This window comes from Ascaphus truei, chromosome 2, assembly GCF_040206685.1.
Source record: "Ascaphus truei isolate aAscTru1 chromosome 2, aAscTru1.hap1, whole genome shotgun sequence".
Lineage (NCBI taxonomy): Eukaryota > Metazoa > Chordata > Amphibia > Anura > Ascaphidae > Ascaphus > Ascaphus truei.
Window position 1 is genome coordinate 112,232,342 of NC_134484.1, and position 16,409 is coordinate 112,248,750.

At 42.8% G+C, this 16,409-nt stretch overlaps 1 protein-coding gene across 1 annotated transcript in view; it reads right to left on the reverse strand.

Moving 5' to 3' along the window:
• LYN (LYN proto-oncogene, Src family tyrosine kinase) overlaps positions 1-16,409 on the reverse strand; it is a 103,133-nt gene that overhangs the window by 7,135 nt on the left and 79,589 nt on the right. The window contains exon 11 of the mRNA XM_075584238.1: positions 801-954. Within this exon, the coding sequence (XP_075440353.1) occupies positions 801-954 (154 nt within the window). The remainder of the gene's footprint in view (positions 1-800; positions 955-16,409) is intronic.

Genomic DNA, 16,409 nt, shown 5'->3' on the forward strand with positions numbered 1-16,409 from the left:
ACCAGGTTAAAATATGAGACAGCTTTAATTTTGAAAGACCGTAGACTGGTGGCAGTTTTGAGAGTCTCCGGTAGATTGTACCAGTTGAGGGGTGCACAGTAAGGGAAGGAGGAGCGGCCGGATACTTTATTGAACCTTGGTAGTGTGACCAGTCTTTTGGAGTCAGATCTCAGGTGATAAGTGCTGTATGTGGTAGGGGTGAGGAGCTTGTTTAGATTCCTCTGGAATGCTGCTGCATGGATCTAAATCTTTTTTCCCTAAAAATTTCTACTGAACATTTAGAGCTTCAATGGATGCCCACCTTTCCGCTCTCTTTCTGTGAAATTTGTATCCTGTACCTCGAATATTGCAAAGACTTGTTTTCCCCTTTCTGTCATCTCTTCCAGTCTGTATTTGTGGGAAGGGATGGGCTTTATCAACCTTCAAATATAAACATTGGCCCATCTTTCCTGCCATTTTTAGAACCATTTTAATTCTGCGCCTTCTGCATCAAATGTAGGGCATTGATTAATGTTTAATACTTGTTGGCACAGAGGCAAGCAAAATAAATAAATGATAATTATGTTGGGTGAAAAGAGAACACAACAGATACATTTGTTTTGCCTTTGCATTTGCAAATAGTGTACCAAGGGCAAGAGATTACAAATATATATATTTGCAATATTACTTTATTTTTTTCTCTAAAGATAGTAGATTTAGAGGATATTTGGAAATCTCTCTTGGATTATAATTGTATTTTCACACTTGTATAGCTGTGCAGTGGACAGGTTTTACAGAACAGAAAGCAGAGTACAACATACCTTCTCTTGCAGTATACTCATTATCTTCTATTACTCGAGCAAGACCAAAGTCAGCTATTTTGCACATCAGAGACTCAGAGACCAGCACATTAGCTGCTCGAAGATCTCGGTGGATGTAGTTTTTTTTCTCGATGTAAGCCATCCCTTCTGCGATCTGTAATAGAGATTAGTGGGTTCATTAAGAGCAGTCAAAGGATTAAAGCAAATGCCAAGTGTTTTTCTCCTTTGGGTAGAAACACAAACTCTGAAGTCTGCATAAATCTTTAGGAATTGAAGATGCCTGCAAATCACTGAACTGCAAGCGCTTCCAACAAGGAGCAAGTTAAAGATTGTTGCACAAAGCAGCTCTAAACTGCAGAGTGGGAATGAAAGCATCTGGCAATCACCTTTCCCCCAGCTTGGCCCCACGTGTATTACTGCTGTGAAGTGCCATGTTCATGGATGGTGCTGTATAAATAAAATACATCATTTGTACGGATGAAATAGTTAACACCATTACTGCTAATATTTATTATTTTATTTCTAAAATGTTTTACCAGGAAGTAATACATTGAGAGTTACCTCTCGTTTTCAAGTACTGTATGTCCTGGGCATAGTTATGATGACAAATAGTACATGGTACAAATACAGTTACATAAGTGAACAGGGTATGCATTATATAACAAGACATTGCATGCACAGTTAAAGATACTATATATTATTGGTGTATGCAACAGTTGCAGACCAAATTAAAATGTGAGACAGCCTTAGATTTGAAAGAACTGAAACTGGTGCCGGCGGCTGTGAGAGTCTCCGGTAGGTTGTTACAGTTTTGTGGTGCACGGTAAGAGGAGGAGCGGCCGGATACTTTGTTGAACCTTGGGACCATGAACAGGTCTTTTTGGAGTCAGATCTCAGATGATAAGTGCTGCATATGGTAGGGGTGAGGAGCTTGTTCAGATAGATGGGTAGCTTGCCCAGAAAGTATTTGAAGGCAAGACAGGAAAGATGAACTTTGCGCCTAGACTCAAGTGATGATCAATCTAGTTCCTTGAGTATGTCGCTGCTATGTGTGTTGCCGTTGCATTGGAGAACAAAACGGCATATTGAATTGCAGAGGGTATCAAGTTTTCTACGGTGGGTTTGGGGTGCTGAGCCGTATACTATGTCCCCGTAGTCGATAATTGGCATTAGCATCTGTTGTGCAATACACTTTCTGACCAGCAGACTTAGGGATTTGTTCCTATAAAGTACACCTAGTTTAGCATAGGATTTGGATGTCAGGTTATAAACTTGCATCCAAAATGTTAAATGGGAGTCAAACTATATGCCCAAGTATTTAAAACTAGTAACAGGGGCTAGGGGGGGTATTAGTGTTAGCTCTGATCTGGAGCTCAGTCATTGAAAGCTTTAAAAATGTAGCCTTGGTCCCAAATACCATTGCTACAGTCTTGTCAGTGTTTAAAAACAGTTTGTTTTGGGAAATCCAATTTTCAAGTCTCAAAAAGTCAGATTGAAGTAAGTGTTCAAGGTCGGAGAGGCTAGGGCTGTGTGCATATAGGATTGTGTCATCTGCATACATGTGTATTGGAGCTCTCTTGCAAGCTGTAGGAAGATTATTGATGAACACTGAGAAGAGTAGGGGCCCCAAAACAGAGCCTTGTGGGATACCACAGGTGATATCCAAGGGGTTGGAGTTAGAGCCTGAGATAGACACGTTGGGATGTACCTGATAGGTAGAAATGAATGATTCCACTGAGAAGTGACCCACCGCTCAACCGAATTACAGTAGAATTTTATATATATATAAAATAGAAAACAGGGGATCCTGCTCCTACGCGTTTCGGCCTTAGCCTTCTACTCCCAGTATGCGTAGGAGCAGGTCCAGTAGGCAGGATCCCCTGTTTTGTCCCCTCTCTAGGACATACTTATGTGCTGTGAGCCTTGCTCCTTGACTCCTCCACAGACTGTGCTGAGTACCTGACATGAGGTGAAGTATCATTCATTTGCTGCTACAGACTAAGGTGTGCTTTTTTTTTTTTTTTTTTTTTTTTTTTTTTGACTATTCATGTGTTTTTCACAGTGAGTCTGCTGATATTGCAATGTTTTACATTTGTCCCCAGATCTAGGGAGACTGCAGCATTTTGCTATTCAGTGTATCAGCCACCTTATTTAGCCACCGTGTTGTGTCTGTTAGTAGCTTTATTATATACACCCTGTCAGGTACTTTCCAGCATTTATTTGTCTATTTAGACTCTTGTACTGTCTTTCAGGGTAACTCCCTGATCAGAGGTTAAATCAAGTCTGCACTATTCAGGGGATCCATGCCTTGTTTTAATTTTCTGTGCTTTAATTTTCATTTTATGTTCTGTGACATTTTTCAATAAACATTGCGGTTTTGTATTGTCAGGCATACTAGAGTGCTTTTATTGGGGCTCTTTTTTTTCTCTTTTGCAATATATATATATATATATATATATATATATATATATATATATATATATATATACATACACACATACATATACACTGGCGCATAGGGATAATTATAACCTATAAAACAGAAAGTGCAAAGCAGTATGCTTACACTAGATCCCTCTAACAATTGCACTCGGTGTAGCAAAAAATATACTATGACTTACTGTAGTAAGTCATGGAATCTCAATATTCCCGATTAGTTATGCTTCAAAGGGAATGATTGATATAAAGAGTAGCTTATCACATGAAAAATAATAAAACTTTATTAGTATTGTAATTAACCATGACGCAAGTGAACATATATACAGTGATCAAATTATATTAAAATCCCCAAGTAAGGCGACTTAAGATATCCTAAATATTGGGTAACCATCAATTGGTCAGTATATCCCAATATAGGTTTATGTATGTCATTTTAGTTAATACAATATACAATGCATAAGATGGAGGCAAGATAGTATTGTGCCAAGTGTGACTATGGGTGGTATCCACAGCCTATATAACTTGGCTATAGAGGACACAGTCTATTAACAGTCTTGTTTCTGCTTATAAGAGATGCAATGCAATGTCTACATAGATGGAACTAATCTGTGAAAATCAAAGTAACTGACTAATCTTTCTCTTGACAGGTGGACAATTATTCAGAACCACTAATGATACGATCCCTTAAACGGGAGGTTCATGTAATAATTATCCCTCTTGCACACAGTCAGAAGGGGGCAGATATAGAATATGCAAAGTTCGCAGTTAGAACTAACAAGCACCACTCAGACATACAAAATCGAGTATACTTAATTACTCATGCTTAACGACAGACAATATAATATGCTTCAATCCCTCTCTGAGCTGTAATCCATCAATGTCTCCTAGTCTGTTCTGAATGTGATACAAATTAACCTCCAAATAGAAACACTGTCAGATATCCCATGAAATTAGATAGATACACAGTAATGGTAACAATTATTCCTGTATGGTCTTGTATCAAATCAACACCATACAGCCATGTCTCATGGGATCTTGCAGTCTGCTTCCTGGTGCTATCCACCTCCTACCAAGACGCCACCGTCATGGCACCACGTTAAAAACCTACGCACATTTCATGAGCTACATGCATATTAAGATTCCATGACTTGCTAAGTTATAGTATATTTTTTGCTACACTTCCAGTGCAATTTTTAGAGGGATCTAGTGTAAGGATACAGCGTTACACTTTCTGTTTTATAGGTAGCAATGAAACCAGTTTAAAGCATGCATCCCTATTCCAGAGCACTGGAGTTTGTTAAGCAGGATAACATGATCAAGTGTGTCAAAAGCCTTTGCAAAATCTAGGAATATTGCACAAGTGAGTGGTCCCCGTTCCATTCCACACTGGATCTCATTGCAAACTTTTAGCAGGGTAGTTACCGTGGAGGGTTTGGGGCGAAAGCCAGATTGGAATTGGCTAGGGAAATTTGTCTTGTTATAGTAATCGCTTAATTGGGAGTGAACACATTTTTCCATTACTTTGGATAGTATTACGAGAAAAGAGATTGGCCTGTAGTTTGAGACAGTGTTTTTGTCCCCATTTTTGAAGATTGGGACAAATCTGGCAGTTTTGCAGGTCTTAGGGATATCGCCTGCAGACAGAAGAGTCAACTATGGAAGCAATTGGTTTGTCAATGGCTGGAGCACCAAGTCTTAGGAACTTAGATTGCAGTAAGTCAGGTACACATTGGCTGCTTAGTTTTAATTTGAGGAGCACTTGAGTAATCTCCTCTTCAGATACTGGGACAAATTGAAAATTGTGGGCAGTGTTGGGAGAGGGTGGGGCTATAGGGGTACTTTCAGAATGAGGTTCATGTTTGTGGTTTGGGTAGCGTTTCGCTAGTAAGTTAACACACCCCACACAGTAATCATTGAATGCATTTGCGGGGTCGGTAATTAAGTCGATTCTGTACCAAGGGCAGTTGATAAGGTCAGCCAAAAACTGTTGTGGGTTAAAGTTTCTAAATGTTCTAGTGAGGAGAATTTTAGGGCTTGATTGGGTTGGTTTTATTTTCCTTACACAGTACACTATTGCATGGTCACTGAAAATGTCAGGAAGGATGCCAGAGGATTGGATTCTGCTGGGATTAGCGGAGAGTGTCCAGTTTAGCAAGGAATGACTGTGCGATTTCAGGGTTATCCGTATGGGTTGGGAAATGAGTTGTGTTAGGTTAAGTGACTTGAGTTGTATCTGGATTTTGTGGTTTTTAGGGTCGAGCCAATTGTAGTTGAAATCCCCAAGAACTAGCAGCTCACTTCTCATTGAGAGAGGAAATGGAGCCAAGAAACTGGGTGATATTAGTCAGGGACTGTAGATGGGATTTAGGGGGGTGGTAGATGCCAGTAATCAGGACGGGCTTAGAAAAGTTCCTAAGCAAACATTGTGTTGCTCTTGTAATTGTGTCTATTTGCAAGTTTTGGCTTTGTTTATATCCACACAAAAGAAGTAAAATTAAAGGAGCAATCCAAGCAATATCCTACATGTTTTTTTTTAAATATAAATCAGTTCTGTAGTATTAAATAGTTACTACCTTTTTTTATTTTAAAATCCAACTCTTAATAAGTTTTAAATTCTGAGCATCCTTTGATTTCTATAGCAGATTTTAGCCCACCTCCCCAGCAGTGCAAGATATTTGCAACACTTTTTTGTTTGTGATAATTTGTTGCCAATATTCTCAGCAGTTTCAGCTGCAAACTGTAACAATAGATAATGTTACTTTGGTAATATAAGGATACATTGTAGCTGCTGAGTTACAGTGACTGAAGAATTGATTAAAACGCTAAGGCAGCAGTTTTACGAACCCTGGGAAGCAGAATTTTGCTGATCGATCACAGAAACAACAACCAACCAGCAGTTTAGGCAATTTGTTTTCAATAAAAGGTAATCAAAGGCTGCATATATTTAAAAAAAAAATGATTTTGTATTTTTTTGAAGATGCTTGTTGGATTGCCTCTTTAAACACTTGTCTAAGTTATAAAACAGAGCTGCCCATAGTAGTATCTTTTCATTCGGTTACATTAGTATTGGCTAAACCAATTGGGAAATTGTAAGCGACTCTCACATTCTGACAGCAGCTCAGTGTTGGGTAGTTGAGGCCTGGAAAAAAATCCAACCTCCTTCGAAAAGAGAGGTTAAACAGAATAAATTAGGGTCAATTAATGGAGAACCTTACCTCATGTAATAATAATAATAATAATAATTAATAATAATAATAATGACAGACCACTAAGAGATCTAACCAGATATGGGAACCCTGGGATGCTGGATAGGCGATGTTAACCTACCACACCTATAGGAAGAGTGTCAGTGTGGAAGGGACTAAAAGAGGCAGGTCAAGTAAATGTGGTAGAGGGACATTTTGGAGACGCACCACCAAATCAAAAAAATATGAATGAGAGGGTAACTTGAAAAATGAATTCTTTATTCGATCATTGGATCAGGTAAAACGGGCAACATAGGAGCCGACATGTTTCGTGCGTCCGCACTTTATAAAGGCTTTATCAATGAGGCACGGTAAAGTGCGGACCCACGAAACATGTCGGCGCCAATGTTGACCGTTTTACCTGATCCAATGATCAAAAGAAATCTTGTTTTTATAGTTACCCTCTCTCATTCATCACTTCTCTCATTCATCACTTTTTTGTTCCAGCAGTGCATCTCAAAAATGTTACTTTTTAGCAAATCAGGCTGACAGCACACCGACGGATCCCAATCACAGCCAGGTGATTAGAATTTGGAGTCACTGTGAGTTATTTGGAATTTGGAGCACTGTGAGCTATTCCAGTTGCTATTAAGATTGCAGCCTTTCGCTGGAGGACAGAAGAATCTTCTCTTGAACTAATAGAAAATTGTGCGCCATACCTATATGGTCTCCTGGAGGTTGCGGGATCTCCCTAGACTGCTCAACAGGGACAACAATTTATATGGACTGGACAACCCGATTTATGTTATACACAACTGTGGGACATTACCAAGACCGCTTTGTGACATTATAAAATGGTTGTGTTGGAGCACTTTTGAGCCCCAGGTTAGGTCTTTTGACTTTTTGCATACCAGGTCAAGCAAAAGGCAGGAGTGGCTAAAGCCTCCCTCTTCTTGGGCCTAGAGGATCTTTGAACTATGGTTGTTAGCCAGGTTACAGAGACTACTGATGTGATAAATAGTAAAAAAAAAAAAAGTCCAATGAGGCAAGTTGCCTATATAACCAAACGTTAAAAAAAACCCCTGTGTAGCCCCCTTTCAATATGACAATGGGAACTACGCGTGTTGAATTACCTATGATTTACAGAAAGCCTAAGCCTCTGCTGCTGGGAGCCTGGGGTGTGCTCTCACCCTTCTCGGTACAGCGCCTCCACCTGGTGAGGGATCCCAGTGTAGCGGGATACCCCCTCACAGGAACCAATTACAGTGAAGAATACACACACAAGTATATATAACTGGTTTACTAACACACTCACATACCAATACAATACAATGTACCTCAACGCAATACCCACACAGTAATTACCACCACGGTGGAGTTCCCCCAAACTACTGAGGGTGCCCGTGGCACCTAACCACCTTGGTGTACACTAAACAACGTCCACCCCAATGTGTGTGGAGTAGCGCCACCCCTGTGTAAGGTCGTTGGTGCACGGTGGTGCCTTCCTGGTCTCTGGCCAGACCAGGGTATATGGGAGATCCTGGATCAGCAGGACCACAACATGATCCCACGATGCGGGGTCTGCCAATTCCCCTCTCTCCTTACCGGTGATGTCTGCCTCTCTTGAGGGAGCTCCAGCAGCTATGTTAATAGTGTGAGCTGTGGTCTGGTCTCAGACCGCAGATCACAAAGTGACGTCCGTCAGTCGGTGAATTCCTCTGTCACTATAGTACTGTTGTGGCTAATGGGAAGCGTCCCTATCTGGGGCCTTCCCTGCAGCACCCACAACCTGTCAGGGGCTCAGGGGCCTAGGGAAAGATCTTGCCTAGTCCGTGAGCCATAGGCACCAGGACAGTACTTTCCTCCTAGCCGTCCTCCTTCCGACTAAGCGCGCGGTCCGTTTTATGCCAAACTACTTTCCCTGCCTCTCCGTCTGGCTCATGGGGGCTTCTGGGATATTTAGTCTCTTGCGTAGCATCCCCTAAGATGGCCACTACAACCTTGTTCTAGTGCACACGTGTGAAAATCAAGATGGCGCCACGACCCGGCGCGGAGTTCCAGTGGATCCCGGTAGTCCGACAACTCCCCCCCACCCCCCGTAGCGGAGGTAAGCGTGGAGCCCCGCTACCCCTGTATAAAGTGGTATGTCCTCCCCCCCCCATTTGTCTTTTAGTACCCCACTCTTATCCCTTTGAAAACACAAATAAAAACGAAGTTTAAAAATATAAAAAATAAAATAGTGCTGCCACCAATATGTATTTTTTTTCCTGCTCTGGCCTTCTAAAAATTCTTATAAAGCCCTAATTTTTTTTTTTTTTAAATACCACAATCTACGTTTCTGCAAAAAAAATGCGGAAGCACAAAGCTAAAGTGTTTTTCCACTCTGTGCATGATGTCTTCACAAGTAAATGAAGTATATTCATAGCCAACTTACCCCTGAAACTCACACCGACCCACCAACGCATACCCACACAGAGCCCCCCAACCCCAAATAATTAGGACCCCTGTCACTGAGGGTAAAAAATTCCTGAAGGGAAAGAAGCAGCCCCTCTTCCTTCCTCTCTCACATCTGTATCCTTGCAAGGCATTGTGGGGGACAAGAAGAGGACATGTTGGTGAGTGACAGGCACGCTACCTTCACTCCACCTGCAGTTCTGCGCCTTTAAGCAGCACAGTAAAAGGAAGAGGAGACGGCTTCTTCACTCGTCTGCCCTTCCAGGTCTGCAAATATCCATGAAATTTGACAAATATCCTGCAATCCGTTTTGTGGCCATGAAAACAGCAGCCCTGATATAAAAATAAAAATAATTTATTTAATCAGGTTACAATATTATCACGTATACTGCTATTATTAGACATGTACTATCCCAAAGTTGACTCTATACCTTATAGTGTATACTCAAACAGCTTCCTTCTACCTGTCCATATTCTCCACACAGACAGGGCAGTATAAAATAATGGTCTTAAACAGGTTCACAATATTAGATACTCAGTAGGTTATTTTTTGTTCTGATTTATAGCAGTTTACAGTAGTATTGCTCAGGAGGATACATTGGCCCATATTTGGTAAGTGGTGCTATGGCCATATAAGTGAACAGGTTCCTCCCAACCCACCCACCAATATAATCGGGGCACATTAAAAAGATCCCACCTCTCTATGTAGGGTATCTAAACAGGTAGCTGTACTTATTGAACAAATTCAGCATCAACAACAACGTGCTTTGAACTGAATAACACAAAGACACTATTAGTGACTGGAGCATTACAGAGTTCGTTTATGGAATATCCTTTATTTGATCAATAAGAAGCAGCACCAACAGAACATTTATTTTCCATGAGATTAGGACAATAAGGGTCTCTGTCAACATGCTGCAGATCTGTAGCAGCAGTGTTGCAAATTGTAAGCACTGCTGTTTCTCTCTCTCTCTCCTCCTTCTCCCCCCCCCCCCCCCTCAAGTCTCTGTCCTGTAACCAGTCGTGTGAAATCCGGTGGATTTCGCCCTGTATCTGAACATTTGCTTTCTTCCTCTTTTCGCTAGACTGCGAATGGTAAATATGAGACAACTACTGCAAGTGTTTTTTTTATGAAAGGGAAGCATCTTAAGGGGGCAGTCCCAGTGCAGAGGCCACTTATGGTAGCAATCTGTTTAAAGCCAACATGCTCGGGACTGGTGCCTTGAAAAAATAGACAAGCAGAAGTATTTTTAAATCAAACTTTTAATGTTTGCATGGAAACGGCAAACAGTTGTTTTAATGATCTTTGTCTGTATTTAGAGGGTTTTTTTTTTGTTTTGTTTTTTTTCCCAGAAACAAAAAAAGTGTTAGGTAAATTGCAAATATTGTTCTGCCCTATTATTTATCCCTTGGTTCTGTCTGTAAAGTAATTATAATTCAAATCTTGAGCTAAAAGCTAAAAGTGGAAGAAAATTATGATCTCAAGATACGAATTTCACATCAGTTAAAGTAAAAAAAAACTCATTACTTTGCGTTTCTAAATATTATTATCCCCATAAGAGCCTGTCAAAGGAAGTCAATAGCATCGATATACAAAAATAAATAAATTTAAAAAAATGTATATGTGACTATCTCTTTAAGGAGACTTGTATGCTCGTTGTCGTTTAATCGCGTCCCCTCTTTCTCCGTCTCTCCCCTTGTGTTAAACTGTGATGATCCTTCTTTATATTTGGAATTCCGCAGGGCTGCTTTATGTTGCTCAGAGCCTGGAGAAGCTGCAGGCCACGCCCACTGCTACTGCCCACATACCAGCACTGCTTGCTCTACAAGTACACTGTAATAGGCAATGAATAGACAGACTGATCTGCTGCTTCTCCATGCTATACAGTAGCAGACATGAGAAACTGAGAAAAGAGTTCCAGTTGCTATGTTAGCTGAGCACACTTATTTATCTTGCGCACTGCTGTCCTGTTGCACTTCTTGTATTATAATTCTCTGTACAATACCATGTAAAGCGCAGAGTACACTGTTGGTGATATATCATACATTTGACAAATATAATATATATATATATATATATATATATATATGCTCATTTGCATGTCTTAGACAGGTCTGCAATCCCGCCTTTCACCATTATCACCCAGCACACAGCACTTCCACTGCAGCAAGGGATTCTGGGAAATTACATGCAAACGAGCACACAGTGCCACCTTTTGCTTCAAAACCATAAACATGGTTCCCTATAGGCTTAAGCTTGCTGCATGGTCACATCTTTGAGCACAGCCAGGGTTAAGATCCATAGCCAGTAAACCCACCCACAGACAGACTGTTTCAACCTTAATGGGTCTCCTCAGTGTGGGGTTGGTTATACTGGCTATGCAAAAATGAAGCAAGGGATAGGTTTTACCATACTTATTTAAGTTATGGTGGGTAAAAAAGTGACCAAAACCCTCCACAGCAAATGGAAATATTACTGTATGCTCATTTGCATGTCTTAGACAGGTCTGCAACCCCACCTTTCACCATTATCCCCAAGCACATAGCGCTGAGGCATAATGGTGAAAGGTGGGGTTGCAGACCTGTCTAAGACATGCAAATGAGCACACAGTCATATTTCCATTTGCTATATGCTTTGCTGTTGAGGGTTTTGGTCACTTTTTTTAACTTTTTAACTTTTTTTTTAACTTTTTTTAACCCACCATAACATACACACACACACACACACACACACACACACACACACACACACACACACACACACACACACACACACACACACACACACACACACACACACACACACACACACACACACACACACACACACACACACACACACACCCCCACCCCCCCCTAATCTGTGTAACCTGTGTCGCAATATCCTACCATCATGCCTCCCCATCTTCTCAGTTCCTTTTTCTCTTTAAAATACTAGAAATAGCAACACATTTAACTCAAAAAGTGTGAAAATAAATGACATCTGACTCCTTATGTGATAGATTTTGATAAGAGAACTGCAGCTCCATCAACACTTAGGGGCAGATTCACTATGGTCCGATCAGGGCCACCGACAGGGAGATGGGGTGAGGGGAGAGAGCCGGGACAAGTGTCCCGGCCCGGTGGCTGCGGGGGGCCCAGCGGCCAAGTTGCGTCCGACATCTGGCCAGGCCCAACTTCTTTGCCTGGCTGCTGGTCCTCTCGTTGCTGCCGGGCCCAGCTCTCCCCAGCTGTGGGCCATCCTCACGGACTGTCCCACACAGAGCTTCTGATGCGGATGCTTAGCTTCCAGCACGCACTGGCATGAGAGGCCTGGCACACAACGGTGTCCAAGGCTCGGCGTGGAACAGTGTCAGTGAGGGAAGCCCACAGTTGGGGAGAGCTGGGCCCAGCGGCAACAAGAGGACCGGCAGCCAGGCAAAGAAGTTGGGCCTGGCCAGATGGCAGCCAGGCAAAAAAATTGGAGGAGAGCCAGGGCAGCAGAGGCCTAAGACCACACCCAAGGTAGGCCGGTTTGTATTTATTTGGTGTTGGTGGGGGAGGGGAGGGGGTTAATGTATTTAGGTCAGGGGTTGTATGTATTTGGGGGGTTGGGTTATTTTTTTGTATGTATTTGCGGGGCGGGGGGAGTTTTTGTTGTATGTATTTGGGGGGATGAGGGGGGGTTAAATATATTGGGGATGGGGAAGGTTGTATATATTTGGGGGGGGGGGGGATTTTTTTCCATGTGCATAACAGTTTTTACCAGACAAATGTGATATTCGTCAAGAAAACAGTTACCACGTGGATAGTTCGCTGGATTACAGAGAAAAAAAAAAAAAAAAAGGGAATATGGAATCACACTCGCATGAAATGAGGAAAAGGATCTCTAAAAAAAAAAAAGACAAATTTATGAAAAAGGATTTTACAACTGACTAATCATCCAAATCCTTCCATTTATAATCTTCCTAATCAAATATCAACTTTCCCTATGCACCCTGGAGTGGTCTACAAAATGATATCTGAGAAAGTTCCCTATTTGGGCGAGGAATGTGTCAGGTGCTTGTTCCTTCTGCTCTTGTTTGCTGTGCTGGATTTTAATGAAGAAAATACAATGTAGAAAATGTCATTGCACACTCTGTGCGTCACACCATTCAGGAAGGGATTATAGAACTGGACACCAAACAGTTCAGATGTTGGTGAACAGTGGAGCAAATAGTCTTACTGCACTTTTTATCATGCTAGATCTGCGGGAGTATCCAAGTGATAACAGTGCTGTTGAAGTGGGTGAACCTGTTTCAAATCAACGGTCAGCTCTGCTTGTGACCTGGGCAAGTCACTTCACCAATTAGAGAATAAGCTCTGTGGGGTAGTTATTGTGCCGGAAAAAAATGCAATCAACAGATCTGTATACATAGTCTCTGATACATCTGGGGGAAAAAATATGCATTACTGTGTCTTTCAGGTTTGGGCTGTACAAAAGCAATATTAATGTTAATAAAAACAAACAGACCTGCAGGAAGACTAACACTGGGTATCAAGCCATTTCTGTAGTAGATATTTGTCATAATTGCAGCATTATTGATTAAGATGGATACCCATAATTCATTAAATATATATTTCTTCATAGTCCTGCCACGTTATCAGGGCCGCCAACAGAAATCGTTGGGCCCAGGACAAACATATGAAACATCCCCCACCCACCCCCACTTGTGCACTGGTGGGGGGTGGAGGGGTTATATTGAGGTAATGGACCTAGGGAAGGAGTACTGGGAAGAGGAGGAGGTAAAAGGGGGTACCGGGTCAGGGGAGGAAGTAAAAGGAGGTAGAGCCTGGGAGCATAGTGGGCTTACCTCGGACCCTCGGATGGGCCTGCATGCCAGGTGGGAATCCCGCCTTCCACATGAGTGTAGGCCAGAAAAGGGGAGGGCCCAGTAGAGGGGAGCTGGGAAAGAGGAATGCCCTGTAGAGGGGGGCTAGGGAAGGGAATTCCCCTTCTTGCCTGGGGTGGGCCCCCAGGGGGTGGGCCCCCTTGGTTGACTGAGCCCGGGACAGCAAGTCGCTGCTGCCCCCCCGTCGGCAGCCCTGCATGTTATGCTGTGTGGCATGCTGCCGAGCATTACCTGCACATGGCTCTGTCCAAGTTACAATATAATTATGAATGTGTTATAGAAGCATGCCATTGTATCTCCCTATGCTACTATCACACCCTGTTGGTGTTGACCTTCAAATCTGCTCTTTCACTTCAGAGCCAGTTGCCTTAGCCACGTGGTTCCCCCTCATAATAGAGACAGCCACTGACACATTCACAGATCTAATCTAATTTCATAGTTACATAGTAGAAGAGTTTGAAAAAAAAAGCAACACGATACGTGTCCGCCGCACTCCTAATGAATGTGTTATTTGAACGTATGCAACGTAAACATAGAGCCGTAGAAGAGTTTGGGACAAAAGACATACGTCCAATGACAAAAGACATACGTCCATACGTCCATACAGTACGTACTCCAGCTGTTCACCGCGTGCAAGCGCCGATCGCCAGTGCACACAAGCAGCTCGTAAGTGTCGATTGCACAAGCAGCTGAAAAGCACGGATTACACATGCACACAAGCGCCTGGCAAGCGCCGATCGCGCATGTGCTCAGGCAACATGGCATCACACGGTGTTGCATGCTGGCGGATGAGGGTGGCACCAGGTAAGTGTCTAAGGGTGGCATCTTTTAAATTCGAATACTGAACACACCATATCCCCTATAAACGCAGAACATCACAAAGTTACCATAGAATTCTATGGCCGTGTTAATGTAGAATGTCACAACATATCCCATAAAAAAGGAACAATGATGCTAGGTATGTATGCATGCATGTTAAACTCTGCAGACAGCTTTGTCTCAGAAAACACAAACAAATACAGCTTAACCCCGTTATAGCGCGACCAGTTATAACACGGTTTTCACGTGGCTCCCGTTTGTAAAAAAAAAAAAATGTAAAAATTTTTGTTTTGACATTTTTTTTGCACACTCTCACTGCACACACTCCCAGCACACTGCTCACTGCACACACTGCACACACTCCCAGCACACTGCTCACTGCACACACTGCACACACTCCCAGCACACTGCTCACTGCACACACTCTCACTGCACACACTCTCACTGCACACACTCTCACTGCACACACTCTCACTGCACACACTCTCACTGCACACTGCACGCACTCCCAGCACTCACTGCACACTGCTCACAGCACTCACAGCACACTCTCACAGCACTCACAACACACCTCCCACTCCCCCTCCCTACCTTTGGTGTCGGCTGCTGAGATCAGAGCGGAGCTGACATTAGGAGGAGGGGGGGCCGGGAGGAGGGGGGGTGTCAAGAGGTGGGGGGGGGGGGTGTCGGGAGGAGGGGGGGTGGTGTGGATGCCGGTAGGGGGGTGAGTGAGGAGCAGGCTGGGACTCAGAGGGCTAGGCCCAAAACTGATTATGCCGCGGAGGGCCGGTAGGTGTGGGGGCCTCGGGGGCGGAGGAAGTGGATGCTGGTGGAGGGGGATGGATGCCGGTGGTAGGAGGTAAGGAGCAGGTTGCGGCTGGACTCGGAGGGCCTTTGCTGGGGGACGTGTAGGGCTTCCGGCAACCCCTTCCTTCCTTCCCTCCTTACTCCCTCCCGATCAGGCGCGCGGCGGCCATTTTTTTAAAAATTAGCGCGACCCCGGTTCTAGCGCGGTCGGATCGGGTAGCCCCCGAGGACTGCGCTATAACGGGGTTTAGCTGTAGTTGTCTTAACTAGGACTAAACAGGCATCTATGGTAAAATATAAAAACAGTTGTGTGAAAAATCAATATGTAGAGATATTTTATCAAAAAGTGTTTCACACACATTTGGAAAGAAGATGAATGAAATAATATACAGATTATGTATTAGATGCTGTTAAGCAGTTACAAACCAATGCCACGAATGTGGGCTGTTGGGTAAACTCTTGGGCCTAAATTTGCTAAATAAATTGAAAAGATCCCGAATGATGACACTTTTTTCTTACAGAATGTATTTTTTTCTTAAATTCCATTGCTACATGTTTGCAAACACAATTGGACCTTCAGATTTGCATTACTTTCCTCACGTCCTAGTTTACAGTAAGTAAATCTAACAGTGTGCCTATTGTGCAACTGTCTATACACGTGCCTTTAAACATAAACAGATGAGATCTTGCTGACATTATCCAGCAAGCCAACACAATGATCCATTGAATGTAAAAACAAGCAGAGTGTTTTACTTTTTCCCCTTCGGTATGGGAGAAAAAAAAAAATGAACATGGCGTGCAGCCAAAAAGATTAAAGTTCAAACTTGCATCCCACAAGTCAAAGCCTTAATGTGGTCATCACTGCCAGCGTATGGTTTGTGTGTGGTTACGTTTCCTGTGCCAACAATGGGGGAAATATCTGGTCATGGGGAATTAAATACACAGGATTTGTTGCACAGAAAAAGCATCATTGTACAATTTTATTCTACTAGCTATTTGCCAATCGCCACCTGGCCAAGGGGTCAAGTGCATAA